The 17105-nt window shown below is 36.5% G+C and overlaps 1 protein-coding gene across 2 annotated transcripts in view; it reads left to right on the plus strand.

The window, feature by feature from the left end:
• PPP3CA (protein phosphatase 3 catalytic subunit alpha) overlaps positions 1 to 17105 on the plus strand; it is a 325304-nt gene that overhangs the window by 225790 nt on the left and 82409 nt on the right. For both annotated transcript variants that reach the window (XM_044224402.1, XM_044224401.1), the window contains exon 3: positions 16272 to 16396. In XM_044224402.1, the coding sequence (XP_044080337.1) occupies positions 16272 to 16396 (125 nt within the window). The remainder of the gene's footprint in view (positions 1 to 16271; positions 16397 to 17105) is intronic.

Genomic DNA, 17105 nt, shown 5'->3' on the forward strand with positions numbered 1-17105 from the left:
TTTTATCTTTTAAATATTCTGCAGCTGTTTTGTTCTGATTCAGTCACGTTGTGTGAAAAGAGGTGAATAAAAGCAATGTCACCTTTCTTGTGGTTTGCATCTATAGGTTTAACATTGGGATTATCACCCTTTACCTAGCATTACATAAAAGGAGGCAAAATATTAGTGTAAGATATACAAAACTCTTTATCCAGACTAAAGCCAGTGATATTTTTACTTTGAAATATTACTGTAATCACTTACTAAGGGGAGGTGGGCAGCTCTAATCAAGTGGAGCTGACAAGAGCTGTGGTATTCTGGAGATAGGAAACTTACCTCGTGTTAAGTTACTGACTTGTGCCAGTTACTACATTATCAGATTTAATCTGCACAACCGCTGTGTATGATAGCTGCTACTGCCCTGATTCTACGCATTAGGCACCTGAGACTTAGAGAAGTAGAGTGACTTACCAGGGCTAAGATAGTCTTTCTCTTGCCCAAATCAAATCTTTTCATGGCTCCTCTTTGGATGAAGTTCCTATTTCCTAACTTAGATGAAAACATCCGTGTTCTCTGGCCGGTGGTAATCTTACAGCTTCATCTCTTTTCATGACCCCCCTTGACTCCAAATTCACAGATATGCTTTCACTTCATAAATTCATGCCACACATTGTTCTTCTGAGCAATATTTCCTGCCCGTGGCCCAATCATTCTGTCACTAACTGCTCTTAGTTATTCAGATTTCAGCTTAAGCACCATATCCTCTGGGAAACTTTACCAAATTTACCATGCCCATTGCATTGTTCATTCATTCATTCATTCATTTGTTCAGTGACTATTTATTGAGGATTCCCTAATTGCCAAGCAGTATTCTGGCCTTTAGGATTACAACAGTGAACAAAGAAGAAGAAAAAAAAATCTCTGCCTTTAGAGCTTCTACCCTAGTAATTTTACTTACTTAGTTCATTGTCTTTCTTACATGCTACTTCTATGAGAGCATTAGTTATGTCTAAGTTCTGTTATGTTCTTAAGGTCTAACACCCTAACATTCTTAAGGTCTAACCCAACATTCTTGGAAATGTTGTAGACATTTACTATTTACAGAATCGGGGCATACATAAGTGACTTCATTTATTATATACTTTTGAACGGTCATAGAGAAGTATGAAAATAGTAGGCCCCTTAGATATTTTCACATTGCCACCATTGTAGTATCAGACCTCCTTGTCTTATGACTTAATTATTGTAATGAACCTCTAATTGAAAACCACCTGGCTCTCAATTCTTCCACACCATTGCATTTTCCCCAAAAGCTTCCAGATTTATCTTCTTACATTACTGGGATATTTTCCTTCTCAAAACATCACATGCAAGAATTCAAGGCCCTTCACAATCTAATCTAACTTATCTCCTCTGTTTCACGTATACCCTCTGATCAAAACATTTTTTTTTCCTTTTTGCAATCTATTTATTCTGGTTCATTTGCCCATTCTTACCTAAGGATCCCTTCCTCTTATTCTCAATTGATTACAAATTTTTATAAATGCTACAGGTCACTTCCCTTTGGTTAAATCTTCTTTGATAATGTCTACCAACCTTCATTTCCAGATTTCTGATTTTCTTTTCTTTTTTTTTTTTTTTTTTAAAGATTTTATTTATTTATTTGACAGAGAGAGGTCACAAGTAGGCAGAGAGGCAGGCAGAGAGAGAGGAAGGGAAGCAGGCCCCCTGCTGAGCAGAGAGCCCGATGCAGGACTCGATCCCAGGACCCTGAGATCATGACCCGAGCTGTAGGCAGTGGCTTAACCCACTGAGCCACCCAGGTGATTTTCTGTTAAGCCTTCTATTTCAGTAATAATTGTAAACAAATTTTAAGCAGCAGACTCTAAGCACTTCACCCTTACCCCCAACACAATGCCCACCCATACACACCAAGAAATCTTCCATGGGAAACTTCAAGTATGAAACATGATAGAAGTAGACCTTATTGTTGTAATGGGCCCTAACACTCCTCATGCACCCTTTTGGCTCTGAAGAACACATTTGCAGCCAATAGATGACCTTAGTCACACTGGTCTTTGCTTGCTCTTATTATTAGCGAAAGAAAGCTCCAAAGTGGTCAGGATGACTTAGCACCGCAGAGAGGAAAATTACTTATTCATGAAACAGAAGGAAAGGATCATACTTGCCATAATGGCCACAGCACACATTGCAAACCCTATGTGTTTGACTTCTTCCTTCTTCCCAGGTAGTATCTGTAGAACAAATAGAGTACAATTGATTTCATCTTATCTCTAGTGATTTTATCTTGTCTCTAGTTCTGAGACATTTGAAAAGTTAAGGAGACTCTTGATTGGATCCCTCTGCACTGAGTTTTAGCCAGCTACATTTCCCAAGTCTAGAAGCCAGAGAGTGAAGATCATGGTCAAAGGTCAGTGTTTTCTTAGTGGTGAAAGGTCAGATCCTTAGCCCTTTTGCTGTTGGAAGCCTCATCTGGTCCTTATTCTTATCTCTAAGTCTTACATCCCAAGTATGCTCTGTCTTTCTTAAGGGAATTGATTGTTTTTATATTCCTTTACTATAAAAGTACATCTTAGTCTTGAATTATTTCATATTTATATAAACTTGTCTTCCCATCATTGAAAGTCACTATTTTTTCATTTTCCATAACACCTATCACATGGGAGTTATTTTGTAACTACCTGCTAATTAAGACTAAAGAGAATATCCTAGTTTATAGTTAGCTATTTATTTGGGATTTTGGACAATTTGTCCCTCTGACATGTGAACTCTCTTATAAAGTATCAAAACATCACAGGAGAAATCCAGTGTCCTTTTGAAAAATGTAGTTTAATTTGTAACAGGACTAACAACAAAGAGACACAATATTTTAAAATCAGCCTCAGGTGTATTAAGAACACTTGAAAGTCATATTTAAAATACCTTAAATGGGGCACTTGGGTGGCTCAGTGGGTTAAGCCGCTGCCTTCGGCTCAGGTCATGATCTCAGGGTCCTGGGATCGAGTCCCGCATCAGGCTCTCTGCTCAGCAGGGAGCCTGCTTCCTCCTCTCTCTCTCTCTGCCTGCCTCTATGCCTACTTGTGATCTCTCTCTGTCAAATAAATAAATAAAATAAAATCTTAAAATACCTTAAATGAATATAGATGGTGGAAAGAGTTCTGGAGATTTAATAAAGCAGGTTTATAATGAAATGTAATTTAAATTTTGTGATCTTATAAAATAAACTTTTCCTTAGTAAAATCAGTATAATAATTCACCAAACACATTATGAAATTTTTTTGTTTTTCAATTTCTTTATATTTTGTCAAGGGAAAGGAAAAGAGTTGATTGACAAACCTGATTGATCCTTTTAGCATTTCAAATATATAAGAAGCATTCAGCATTTTTAATCAAATGAAAAATAAACTGAATTTGAAAATGATTATTAATGAATCACAGTATAAGATGAGTTATTGGCAGTGGTTTTGTTTTCCAAATACCTGCATTAGTTTGCCATGATTCCTTAGTTTATATGCCTTATACAACATGTTAGAGAAACATGATTTTTGCATAATTTAATAGATATTTGTCAAATGGTGAAGAGACATAAGACGTGATTCATGCTCAAATTGGTGACAAGCACATATATAAAAGTACAAAATATACAGAGATGTGGATGCTTGACCTAGGTCAGTTTAGGACTGTGACCCCAATTTGTATTCATTGAGATAAACAAAATTGATCATTTTATCACTGTGGAATATAATCAGCTCCACAAGAGGAATATTCAATTGAATGGAGATTAGTTCTGACATTGAAATATGAGATTAATTATTTAAATTTGAAAATTCTTAAATTGATACTTCCTTTGGATAAACAATACACTCTGATGCTTTCTTAATGTAATTTGAAATTTCAAAATAAAAACATAAAAAAGTATATGTAAAGTAATTTTAACTTGACATTTATTTTTAGAGAAACTATATATCCTTCTGCCTCTGTTAGGAAATTTGACAGATGGCAAAGAGGCAATGAAATGATTCACTTATATAAATGTTTATGGGAGAACTAACTCATAAACCCATATTTCTTGACCATAAGAGAGTGCTCTGAGTTTCAAAATGGAGAGGCAATACTTGGATGCCAGGAAGCCAACACTTTTCAATACCATTTTGGATGCATCTGCTTTCTCAAGTACATGCTTAAGTTCTTGAGACCAAATTCCAAGCCTTTCATTTCTTTATTGTCCCAATATATTCTAGAATAAATAGGAAACCCTCAGTCTTGGGGGGGGGTGTCCTTATTTATCCTTTTAATACAGTTTATTTAGCAAATATTACACCTTTCAATGGTTTGCTTAGTTTTTCAGGTATTTCTTAAAGATTTTGTAAAATGTTTTATTTGAGAGAGAGAGAGAGCGAGCACACGCATGGTGGGGGCGGTGAGTAGAGAGAGAGAGAGAGAGAGAGAGAGAAGCAGGCTTCCTTGGCAGGGAGCCTGACATTGGTGCTTGATCCCAGGACTCTGGGATCATGACCTGAGCTGGAATCAAAGCAGACACTTAACCAGCTGAGCCATGCAGGTGCCCCTATTCTTTCACATATTTAACTGAATAAATTCTGGTATATCTGAATGAAAGACAAGATGGGAGATTGACAGATTAAGGAAAACTAGTTAGAATTAAAAAATAAGATCATTACCTTGTCAGAATTATTTTCCAGAGAATACTTTTTCTTAGCTTATTTTCAAATGAATGTGTTCTAGCATGTCTGAGTTATTCATCTATTTTTAATAATTGGTCAATTAAAAATTAAAAATTCCATTTCCAAATATACCTCATATGACAAGTAAGCTTACATATTTTTACTAAAGAAATTTAATCCTTCTTTCTATTAAGTCATTTAAGTATTATCTTTTAGGAATAGCACTTGCTAGCTTTGTTCCCTTACTAGTAGGCATAAATAGAGCTGCCTACTTGAAATTCAGTGCTAGATAAAAAGTGCTTTACCGATAAACCCACTGGCTATAATTGCCAATTTAATGATGAATATGGGGACTTTAGAATTAAATATCACTAGCTTGCTTTCCTTGAGTTTTTAAAATATTAGAAACAAATTAATCTTTTAAATTGTCCAAACTTGGGGCGCCTGGGTGGCTCAGTGGGTTAAAGCCTCTGCCTTCGGCTCAGGTCATGGTCCCAGGGTCCTGGGATCGAGCCCCGCATTGGGCTCTCTGCTCGGCGGGGAGCCTGCTTTCCCCCTCTCTCTCTGTCTGCCTCTCTGCCTACTTGTGATCTCTGTCTGTCAAATAAATAAATAAAATCTTTTAAATAAATAAATAAATAAATTGTCCAAACCTGAGGAGTATCGTAATAATAATAAGAAATGACTCATTTATTCACCACCTAGAAGATTTTTCTTAATTGATTTTTCCAGAATTCTAAGAAGAGTTGTTTTGTTTTATTTTGTTTTTGATCCATTTGGTGCAGTACCTTATATTCCTTCTATTTACTATGTCACTTCCAGCTTAATTTAAAACATTACTGCCATTACACAGCCATAAAACAGAGTAGTCTTGTAAATGAGCTTTGCTACAAAGGAAAATGAGGCTAACTAGAAACTCACCATGGTGCTGTTACCCCCTGAAAGATTGGTAGTATCACTGAAGCCATTTGGCAATATTTCCACTCTTAGAAAATGACAGTTGTGGAGCATGAGATCAAGTCTCTTTGACTTCAGCCTCAGTAGCTTTCAGTATATGATAGCATAGATTTGGATAAAAAGTGGGAAAAAATGAACAATTTTTGGTATATTTTATTTATGGCTAGGTTGAATATAGTTACTTGGATCATCTAGCTAAATCTGGCAAAACATTCATGATATTTCTTAGGCGGACACCATCTGGAATAGCTACCATGACTATTTCATGTTGTGTCTGTACAGTCCATGGACCACAGCCTCCTAAGCTTTTTTTCTCCCTTATATTATTTTATATAATTAAAGAAAACATATCGAGTAAGGTCTCGTGTGAAACCTCTTACAGATGAGGCATCTGACACCTCCTATAAAGATTAAGTAGCTTGTCCTAGTCAGACGGGGTGTCGTGTTTTTACAAAGCAAAATGGTGAAAGCGTAAGGAAAAGTAGTAAAAAAAAAAAAAAAGAGTAGAGTGTGAATGTATATGGAAAGGGGGAGGTTGGAAAAGCAAATTGGAAAAATCTACATATTCAATAAGTAGTAAAGCTGCTTTGGGGAGAAGGAAAACGATAATGATTAACTAAGAAAGCCATAGTTCATCAACCGGTCCATCAAAAAAAAAAATACACATACAAACCAAAAAACTAACAAGAAGCATTTACACAACCAGGCAGTCTAGCTTCGCAGTCTGTGTACTCAACCATTGCACTCTACTGCCTCTTCTCAAGGATGAAATAACGCATCTGAAAGAGTACTGTGACCACAGCAACCAAATAGTTAAAACAACAACAACAACAACAAAACAACAAAACAAAACAAAGCAAGCCTCTAGAAATACACAGATGGGAACACTACTAAGGCAAAGATCTGTAATCCCCCAGATCTGGTTATAGTAATGAAAGCCCATGTTTCAGGCTTGGAGGGCATTCACTATGTTCTGAAATCTAGGATCAGTATTTCGAAAAGTGAAGAGAACAATCATGCATTTACTAATAGTATATCTAAGTATGTAAATCATCAAATTTATTTATACTTGACTGAAGTCACATCAACGAATAGTGTTCATCCAGTACTCTTGATTGCCGATGACAATCAAGGGCTTGGTGAACTACATAGTATAAATAAATCCACATATCACATAACCAACCAATAGTTTCCACGTCTGGCCAAACTTGGACACAAGAACAGAGTGATGACCAAATTTAATTAAATAATCCAGTAAGTATTATACATACTTATAATTGCTATTAGTCATTAGTATCACAGTCATGACCATGACTTATATAATAATAATTATGTATTTTATTATAAGCTGGATTGATGCTGAGGTGGAAAAATAGTGATAACAGCTAAAACAAATACATTCTTATTTAATAAATTAAATTCTTCCAATAAACAAAATCTTCCAAAGCATTCAACTCAGGAAGGAAAAAAAAATCAAACAATAATTTTGATGGTGAGAACACTTATTTTTAGAACAAAAAAATAAGCATAAATTTCAATAATTTATTTTTCTATTGATTGGAATACACTGTATACATATATTATGGTGTTCAATCCATAGTACAACCAAACGTATTGTTTGGTTCTTCTATAACATAGTTTAAAAATGTAGACTATTCTAGTTTTTTTTTTCCATCAGATTATCATTATCAACTGAGATTTGGGGATTTAGGGATTTAGTACTGTACTGTTACTATTAGAATCCATAATATATTTTCCTTTTTTTTTTTCAGTTGTCCTGTTATATTTCTCATTGTCACTGGTGAATAGGGAGTTTATTTATCTTCATAGAACAGCATCATAAATATAAAGTGTTTGAAATCATTGCTACTAATCTGCAGTGGTGCTGTCATTGTTCTGTAATTTCATAGCTTTTTTTTTTTCTTTTAAAATTATTGAAATTTCATGGGGTACCTGGGTAGCTCAGACGGATAAGTGTCTGCCTTAGGCTCAGGTCATGATCTCAAGGTCCTGAGATCAAGCCCCATGTTGGTTGAGCTCCCTGCCTAGCAGGGAGCCTGCTTCTCCCTCTCCCTCTGCCTATTCCCTCTGCTTGTTCTCTCTCAAATAAATAAATAAAATCTTTAAAAAAATAAAATTGTTGAAATTTCAGTATTTAGCAAATATTGATTTGGAGATTTTTCATTACTGTTTTATACTATCAAAACCAGAATGCCCTGGTTAAGAATTCATATTTTGTATTTTATAAAATGCCCAAGGCTTGTTAAACATTTGACATATAATATTTGTGATACGGAAAATATTAATTATTTTGAAGTACACATCTTTAGTGGATTATACCCCTTTAGTTTTTCTTAGTTAGTTTATTTTACAGTTGCAGATTTTTAGAAGTAAGTGAATGCCATAATAAAACTCACTTTTATCTCACTAATTGCCAGATTTCAGAAGTTTAACATTCTGCTAATAAACTACACGTACTCATGCCAGCTGATTTGTACTGGAACTTACCATTCAGGAAGGTTTACCTAAAGCTGGATTATCAGCAGGAGGAAGCAAATATGTACTAGTGGTATCACTGTTTTTAACCTAGAGCACAATCTCTACACATAAGACCTTTCTCTACAGAATTGTAAATTTTGGAAAAGAATAAGTTGTAGCTGACAGAAGATTCAAGAATCAAGCCAATAAGTTTAAAAGACTAATCCCCTCATGCTGAGAATTCAACATGTTAGTTCTTTAACATTAGAGATGTTATTGGGGCGCCTGGGTGGCTCAGTGGGTTAAGCCTCTACCTTCAGCTCAGGTCATGATCCCAAGGTCCTGGGATCGAGCCCCTCATTGGGTCGTCTGCTCAGCATGGAGCCTGCCTCCCCTCCCTCTCTGCCTGCCTCTCTGCCTACTTGTGATCTCTCTCTCTGTCAAATAAATAAATAAAATCTTTAAAAAAAAACTTAAAAAAAATCATACTGGCAAACATATATAGAAGTTAACAGTATTTTTAAAAAAACATTAGAGATGTTATTGTCTTGGGAGAATGGGCTATTATAGAAAAAATAGTGGGTTGAAGTCAATGAAGCAAAAAAGGACAGTGGCAATCTAATGGTGAAAATTGCTGGGCGATTCAGTAACATCTTTTCTTAAAGAAAAATTACAAACTGTTAGTTCAGTATGAACTGAAAAAACTTGTATATTCTGCTTCATGCAGGTCTTCCAAGATGATAAAAGCCAGCATTTTGGAGCAATTAAAAGGTCTTTATAGAAAAATAGCAACTCAAAAATCCAAAGCACTTGACTTCTAAATCATGGTATTGATGCAATTTAGAAGTGCTGGTCCATTAAAAATCTATTTTTCCACTGTAATTTATCGTTTGAAGTTTTGTTTTATTTTGTTTGATCTGTTTGTCTGTCTTTAACAACTCACTCCTCTGTTCACAAACCTTCTAATTTGTTAAGCTTTCTTTAACCTTGAATGCTATGATGTTATGGAAGTTTTGCTTAGTGTCAGTAGGAAATTGACCTAATGATGTTTTTGATTTTTTCGTGTGTGTAAACAAGAAAACAGGACTAAATGTGTGAGTGTTAGCACTAATTCAAAACTATTTAAAGTAGTTTTACATGAAAGTATATATATATATATTTTTTTTTTTATTTATTTGACAGAGAGAAATCACAAGTAGACGGAGAGGCAGGCAGAGAGAGTGAGGGAAGCAGGCTCCCTGCTGAGCAGAGAGCCCGATGCGGGACTCGATCCCAGGACCCCGAGATCATGACCCGAGCCGAAGGCAGCGGCCCAACCCACTGAGCCACTAGTATATTTGTTAGTATGACTCCTATTCAGGATGATAGTTTTTGTCAAAGTCCTTTTCAGACTATCAACTGTATAGCGGTTATACTGGGCCCTCATCCTTCTATATTCAGTACTGTCTACTGTTTACATTTTTTAATGTCGTAATGTAATTGCCAATGTGAACTTGGAAACAAAGGAATTCTTTGAAAAAATAATTAAATTATAATATGGCCATACTTATTTGCTGATTCACTAAATTAATTATGATGTGCATATCTAATTGTATGATTAATATGCATGTGGTTCTTGTACTGAACACTTATCCCTTCTAAATAGAGTTACCAGCATGTCTCTAGTCAGCAGATGCAAGGCAGGGGCTTGGTCATGATTGTGATTATCTTTCCAGCTTGTCCTTCCTCTGCCTGAGATTATTTTCTCAAGAGCCTGTTTATCCTCCATATGCTGGCCATTATCTTTTCTCCTTAGCAGTGTGCTAGTTTTAGGGACTCTTAGACTTGTGCTGTGACTGACTCATTGTCCAGTTTGTAGATTACAAGAACATACCCAGCTGACTACAAAGAGTCCCTTGTTACTGCCCCAGCTGTTTATTTCTCTTTCACTTTAGCACTACTTTGCTGTAAAATACAGTGAGCAAAGTCTTGAACTTGTTTAATGACTCCCTAACTGCTTCGCTGACCACTAATCTCCAAATAATTCCTCCTTTGTGGTGGGTGGTTTTACACATGTACATACACACATGCATAACACACACAGACACACATTTATATTTATGTTTGTGTGTACTTGAACCTCCCTCTGAGCCTGTGATTCTAAAGCTTAATAACTAGGTATCCAGTGATGATATTAGAAATAAAAGCTATTCCTTTCCTTAAGAAATAAAGACATATCCTCTCTGTATGTTTTTTTTTCAGCTTCCCACTTCAAAATTCCATACTCTCCTTCAGGAGATTTAGATCAGAAGTTGGTACCACTCATGTGTGAGAATCTTTTCCAATAAAGTTTTATGTGTGGTGGACTGAGAATCATTGTGGGCAGGGAAGCAATATTAAAAGGCAGTTACTTAAAAGTAATTGTTCATTTAGGCATTACTTAGCGTGTGATTGTTTTCGGCATAATTTTTGTATTTCCTGATAGCAGAAGAGAAAAAAGTAATGAATATGGTAGCACAACAGGATGTTGGTCACTCTTGTACCATTTTGTTGTACTGAGAATATTAGAATAACCACATTCAAACTCACTTAGTCACCCCACTTAGGGAAAGAACCAAGAAAATAATGACACCTTCTCACCAAATAGACTGAACTGCTTGGTATACCTGAGAAGTATACAAACTAATGGAGTTCTTCCTTCTCCAGTATAAAAACAAAAGTAGGACCACAGCTCATAAGGAAAATAACCATCAGGTTGTGGCACATCAGGTTACTCATGAATATGGGTATCAATGGTCCAGAAAAAAAAAAAAATCCTTGTGTTTTATTTCATTATCTTTGATATGTTCATCTTATTAATGCCATAACTATCTACATTTCTGATGGAAATATGTACAATTCTCCTAATAATCTATTGAAGACATAATATATATTTTGAGGGAAATATTTATCCAAGTGTATGGATAATTTCATAGAAAGTGGGAATGCTTTTATTAACAGTATTGTGTTTCTTTAGTTTTGGAGCCTTTTCAATCTGACAGGCCTTTTTTTTTTTAATTTTAAGTTTTTAATTTTTTATAAACATATATTTTTATCCCCAGGGGTAAAGGTCTGTGAATCGCCAGGTTTACACACTTCACAGCACTCACCAAAGCACATACCCTCCCCAATGTCCATAACCCCACCCCCCTTCTCCCAACCCCCCTCCCCCAGCAACCCTCAGTTTGTTTTGTGAGATTAAGAGTCACTTATGGTTTGTCTCCTTCCCAATCCCATCTTGTTTCATTCATTCTTCTCCTACCCACTTAACCCCCCCATGTTGCAGCACTATTTCCTCATATCAGGAAGATCATATGATAGTTGTCTTTCTCCGCTTGACTTATTTCGCTAAGCATGATACGCTCTAGTTCCATCCATGTTGTCGCAAATGGCAAGATTTCATTTCTTTTGATGGCTGCATAGTATTCCATTGTGTATATATACCACATCTTCTTGATCCATTCATCTGTTGATGGACATCTAGGTTCTTTCCATAGTTTGGCTATTGTGGACATTGCTGCTATAAACATTCGGGTGCACGTGCCCCTTTGGATCACTACGTTTGTATCTTTAGGGTAAATACCCAGTAGTGCAATTGCTGGGTCATAGGGCAGTTCTATTTTCAACATTTTGAGGAACCTCCATGCTGTTTTCCAGAGTGGTTGCACCAGCTTGCATTCCCACCAACAGTGTAGGAGGGTTCCCCTTTCTCTGCATCCTCTTCAGCATCTGTCCTTTCCTGACTTGTTGATTTTAGCCATTCTGACTGGTGTGGTATCTCATTGTGGTTTTAATTTGTATTTCCCTGATGCCAAGTGATATGGAGCACTTTTTCATGTGTCTGTTGGCCATCTGGATGTCTTCTTTGCAGAAATGTCTGTTCATGTCCTCTGCCCATTTCTTGATTGGATTATTTGTTCTTTGGGTGTTGAGTTTGCTAAGTTCTTTATACATTTTGGACACTAGTCCTTTATCTGCTATGTCGTTTGCAAATATCTTCTCCCATTCTGTCAGTTGTATTTTGATTTTGTTAACTGTTTCCTTTGCTGTGCAAAAGCTTTTGATCTTGATGAAATCCCAATAGTTCATTTTTGCCCTTGCTTCCCTTGCCTTTGGCGATGTTCCTAGGAAGATGTTGCTGCGGCTGAGATCGAAGAGGTTGCTGCCTGTGTTCTCAAGGATTTTGATGGATTCCTTTCTCACATTGAGGTCCTTCATCAATTTTGAGTCTGTTTTTGTGTGTGGTGTAAGGAAATGGTCCAGTTTCATTTTTCTGCATGTGGCTGTCCAATTTTCCCAACACCATTTATTGAAGAGGCTGTCTTTTTTCCATTGGACATTCTTTCCTGCTTTGTCGAAGATTAGTTGACCATAGAGTTGAGGGTCTATTTCTGGGCTCTCTATTCTGTTCCATTGATCTATGTGTCTGTTTTTGTGCCAGTACCATGCTGTCTTGATGATGACAGCTTTGGAATAGAGCTTGAAGTCCGGAATTGTGATGCCACCAACTTTGGCTTTCTTTTTCAATATCCCTTTGGGTATTCGAGGTCTTTTCTGGTTCCATATAAATTTTAGAATTATTTGTTCCATTTCTTTGAAAAAGATGGATGGTACTTTGATAGGAATTACATTTAATGTGTAGATTGCTTTAGGTAGCATAGACATTTTCACAATATTTATTCTTCCAATCCAGGAGCATGGAACATTTTTCCATTTCTTTGTGTCTTACTCAGTTTCTTTCATGAGTACTTTATAGTTTTCTGAGTATAGATTCTTAGCCTCTTTGGTTAGGTTTATTCCTAGGTATCTTATGGTTTGGGGTGCAATTGTAAATGGGATTGTCTCCTTAATTTCTCTTTCTTCTGTCTTATTGTTGGTGTAGAGAAATGCAACTGATTTCTGTGCATTGATTTTATATCCTGACACTTGACTGAATTCCTGTACAAGTTCTAGCAGTTTTGGAGTGGAGTCTTTTGGGTTTTCCACATATAGTATCATATTATCTGCGAAGAGTGATAGTTTGACTTCTTCTTTGCTGATTTGGATGCCTTTAATTTCCTTTTGTTGTCTGATTGCTGAGGCTAGGACTTCTAGTACTATGTTGAATAGCAGTGGTGATAATGGACTGACAGGCCTTTTGATGCTGGCCCTTAGTAGAGTAATCCATCCACAGTGTTCAGTTGGGGATGAGAAGCAAATAATGAGAGCTAGGGAAATGTGGGAAACAGGTCTATGTTGATGAAGAAAGAGCTTGCCTTGAAGGTTTGATAGAATTGTCAAAGCCTTGTTGTTTGGAAGTGCTGTTAAAACCAAATGATTTTGAAGATGAATGGACCTAGTCTGGTTGAGAATTGGAGACTGAGCAAACAAAAAGACAGCTTTCCTCGTTCACTTGCATTTTATACTGCTCAGATAAACCCAAGAGGATTGAAGGTGGGAGCCACAGCAACAGAGAGAGGGAAAGCTACCTGGCTATACCGTTCACTTACCATCACAAAGAGGTAACTTTCCCTCTGTATGGTGCCATGGTTCCCACCCACTATTTTCTTGGGTGTGGCAGTCACTTTAATCCTGAAGTTTGGTATCAATAGTGAATGTCCCCAGCTATTTGGGATAAATAATTTATCTTAAAACTGAAGTGCACAAGGCATAAGCAATAAGCTACATTCAAAAGCCCAAAGAAGTAGTTTTGTTCTTTGTTATCAGTTTTCTTAGCTTCTTCTCTTTCTCCTAGATTTGATCAGACAATCCCTTCAATATTATCCTTTCACAAATAGGAACTCCTACTTTCACACCAACCTGGAATTAACTTAGAAAGAAGTTGCCTTTCAAACATGTGTCTCTCCCACATATAATCCCTATGAGGGGAGGGAACCACACAAGCTTGCAGGTTGGGGACTGCAGTGGGCCCACAAAGGCTCAAAACTGCAGGTCTGTTTAGCTGTTATCTAAGAGCTGGTTATAAATCTGTATCTCTGGAGATTCCAGTTCAAAGTCCAGGGATCTAGCTTCCAATCCTCCCCCATGTGTTTCTGGTGTAGAACCAGGTAAGGGAACCACCATTGGATGCTTGGAGGTCCCACCTTCTAATCCAGTCTTGCTGCAGACTGTTTTTGAAAGTTGTGACTCAAAGGCTTAAATCAAGCATCTCAGACAAGTTGAAGGCTTTTGGCTTGCACCGGTGAAGCCCTATAGACTTGTCATCCAACTCTATCAATCCCAAGGGCATCTCAAAATCCCTGACTTCTTGGTTAATGAATTTCCAAATTAAGCACAAGGCAGGGCCAGTGGAAGAATCCTCAGGTAGCACATATTTCTCATGCACCCATTGGTGGGGAGGTGGTGTTCTTAATACTGGGGATACAGCAACCAAGACTGACCAGTTATACAACCTCACAGAGGTTATATTTCCTTGGGAAAGATCAGGGAAGAAATAGCATGCAAATTAATAAGCTAGACAATTCCTGATAGTGTTAAGTACTGTGAAGAAAGCAAATTCATTGGATGAGGAATGATTTAGGAGAGAGGCAACTCCTTTAAAAAGAATGCTCAAGAAAGAACCCTCTGGGGTTCCTGGGTGACTCAGTGGGTTAAGCCGCTGCCTTCGGCTCAGGTCATGATCTCAGGGTCCTGGGATCGAGTCCCGCATCGGGCTCTCTGCTCAGCAGGGAGCCTGCTTCCTCCTCTCTCTCTCTGCCTGCCTCTCTGCGTACTTGTAATCTCTCTCTGTCAAATAAATAAATAAAATCTTTAAAAAAAAAAGAAAGAAAGAAAGAAAGAACCCTCTGACCTGTGACTGGTGGGTCAAAAGGTGTCAGCCTGTGGAAATCCAAGGAAGAAAGGAACTTGGATTATTTAAGACATGAAGACCCACATCTAGCGAACAAGAGGAGGAGAAGGGGAAGGAGATGGAGGTGGACTAAAATGGTTTTATCTTAAATTGATTGCAGCACAGAATGGGTTAAGATGACATGCTTTTAGCCTTCTATTTGTTGATATATTCATTCCATGAACCTCTTAGTGTTCAGGAAACAGCCCATCATGTTCATCATTTAAACATAAAATTATTTTAAAATATTAAATACATATACATAGGTAAAACATATAAAATAGCAAAGATATTATAAATTATGGTTGGCAGCAAAAGCTTTGAATTACACAAATCTGAATTTAAATCCTGGATCATCCATAGAGAAGAGTGATCTTGCTTAGCCCCATAACCTGTCTTAGCTACACCATTTCCTCATCTGTATAATGGAGATTTTATATATATATATATATATATATATATATATATATATATACTTAAGGCTTTGGAAGTAGTAAAGGAAATGATAAGTACTGAATAAGGGGTTTCTAAAAAGAGAGGCTACGTCATTCTCTCAAGAATTTTGGTTTTAAAAGAGAAGGTGAGAAAGTTAGGAAATGCTATTTCCCGGTGATTTTGGTACTTTACAAGCTTTGATTTTTTTTTTAATTAAAAAAATGACAATTTAATTTTAAAATGATGATTTTTTTGTCATTTTAACATCCAATATTAAAGTACATCTTATAAAATGTTCTTTTATAATTTAAATTAAATTGGAGGGGTTTTTTTTGGTGATGCATAAACTAATGATGTGTTTTATAATTGACGGCATTTTAGGGTCAATGAAATACAGTTTTTATGATACATATTAACTTTCTTTTTCTCCAGGAGGTAATAAAATGTAGTACTTATTTATTTAGACCTCAGTTATATAGAGATAATTCCAAATTTCTGAACCTCTCTTTGCCTTATCTCTTCTCTACAAAGGGAAAATTCATCCCATAACCTTGTTGGTATTAAATCAGAAGTGGTGCCTAAATTTCTAAGGATGGGGTGTGGTGATGCATTATTGAAAGCACAGCAATACTATTCATTATTATTATTATATTTACTTTCACAGTTAATCTGTGAATTGGTAGATTTGGATCCTAGAGCCAGGTCCGCCATTAATTAACATTGAAATCTCTGTCTCCCTTATCCTATTTTGCAAAAGAATGTTTCAGCTAAGATGAGCTATACCTTCCTTCTGCCTCTAAGATTTTGTAATTTTTTAATCTAATTGAGAATCATAATGTGACCATAAAATGAATTTTCTTTGTTTCTTTCAGTTTGTGGGGACATCCATGGACAATTCTTTGACTTGATGAAGCTTTTTGAAGTGGGGGGATCTCCTGCCAACACTCGCTACCTCTTCTTAGGGGACTATGTTGACAGAGGGTACTTCAGTATCGAAGTAAGTCTGTATCATTTCTTAGCTATTTGGGAATGAGTCAACAATATCTTGGCAAACCACAAGTGGTAAATGTTATTGTCTTAAGGAAATTCCTAGTCTATAATAGTACACTCAGTTATTGGGATACTATGTATTCTATATTCGGTTGATTCCCATATGCTTTTTAATGCATAGAGATGCCAAGGAAATGGCTATTATTAAGACTTTGCCTTTTATACCTTTTCTATATTTGCAACTTCACAAAAATTGCATCGTATTTTACATTAGATAATACTTTTTCCTATTGAGAGAACTAAACTAAGTTTATTAAATAAGCAGGAATGTGTTTGTATGATTATGCCTTATAATTGTGAGGCAATAACTTACCTTTGTAATTTGATAACCATGTGCATGTGTGTCTATGTCTGTGTCTGTTTTTTTGTGTGTGAGTATGTGTGAGTACACTCACAGCTGCTATATTTTGTCTTTTTTGGCATCTGTCATCTAACAAGGGTAATTTGTCAAACTCATTAATTAAAACAAAACAGATAATTTTTGAGTAGCGGTTTTTCCTCAAGCTCCCACCTGCACCTGCTTCAGGTAAGTAGAAATTGCATTCAAAATAAAGGCGAAGGGACGCCTGGGTGGCGCAGTTGGTTAGGCGACTGCCTCCGGCTCAGGGCGTGATCCTGGAGTCCCGGGATCGAGTCCCACATCAGGCTCCCAGCTC

The sequence above is a fragment of the Neovison vison genome, chromosome 11 (genome assembly GCF_020171115.1).
Source record: "Neovison vison isolate M4711 chromosome 11, ASM_NN_V1, whole genome shotgun sequence".
Lineage (NCBI taxonomy): Eukaryota > Metazoa > Chordata > Mammalia > Carnivora > Mustelidae > Neogale > Neogale vison.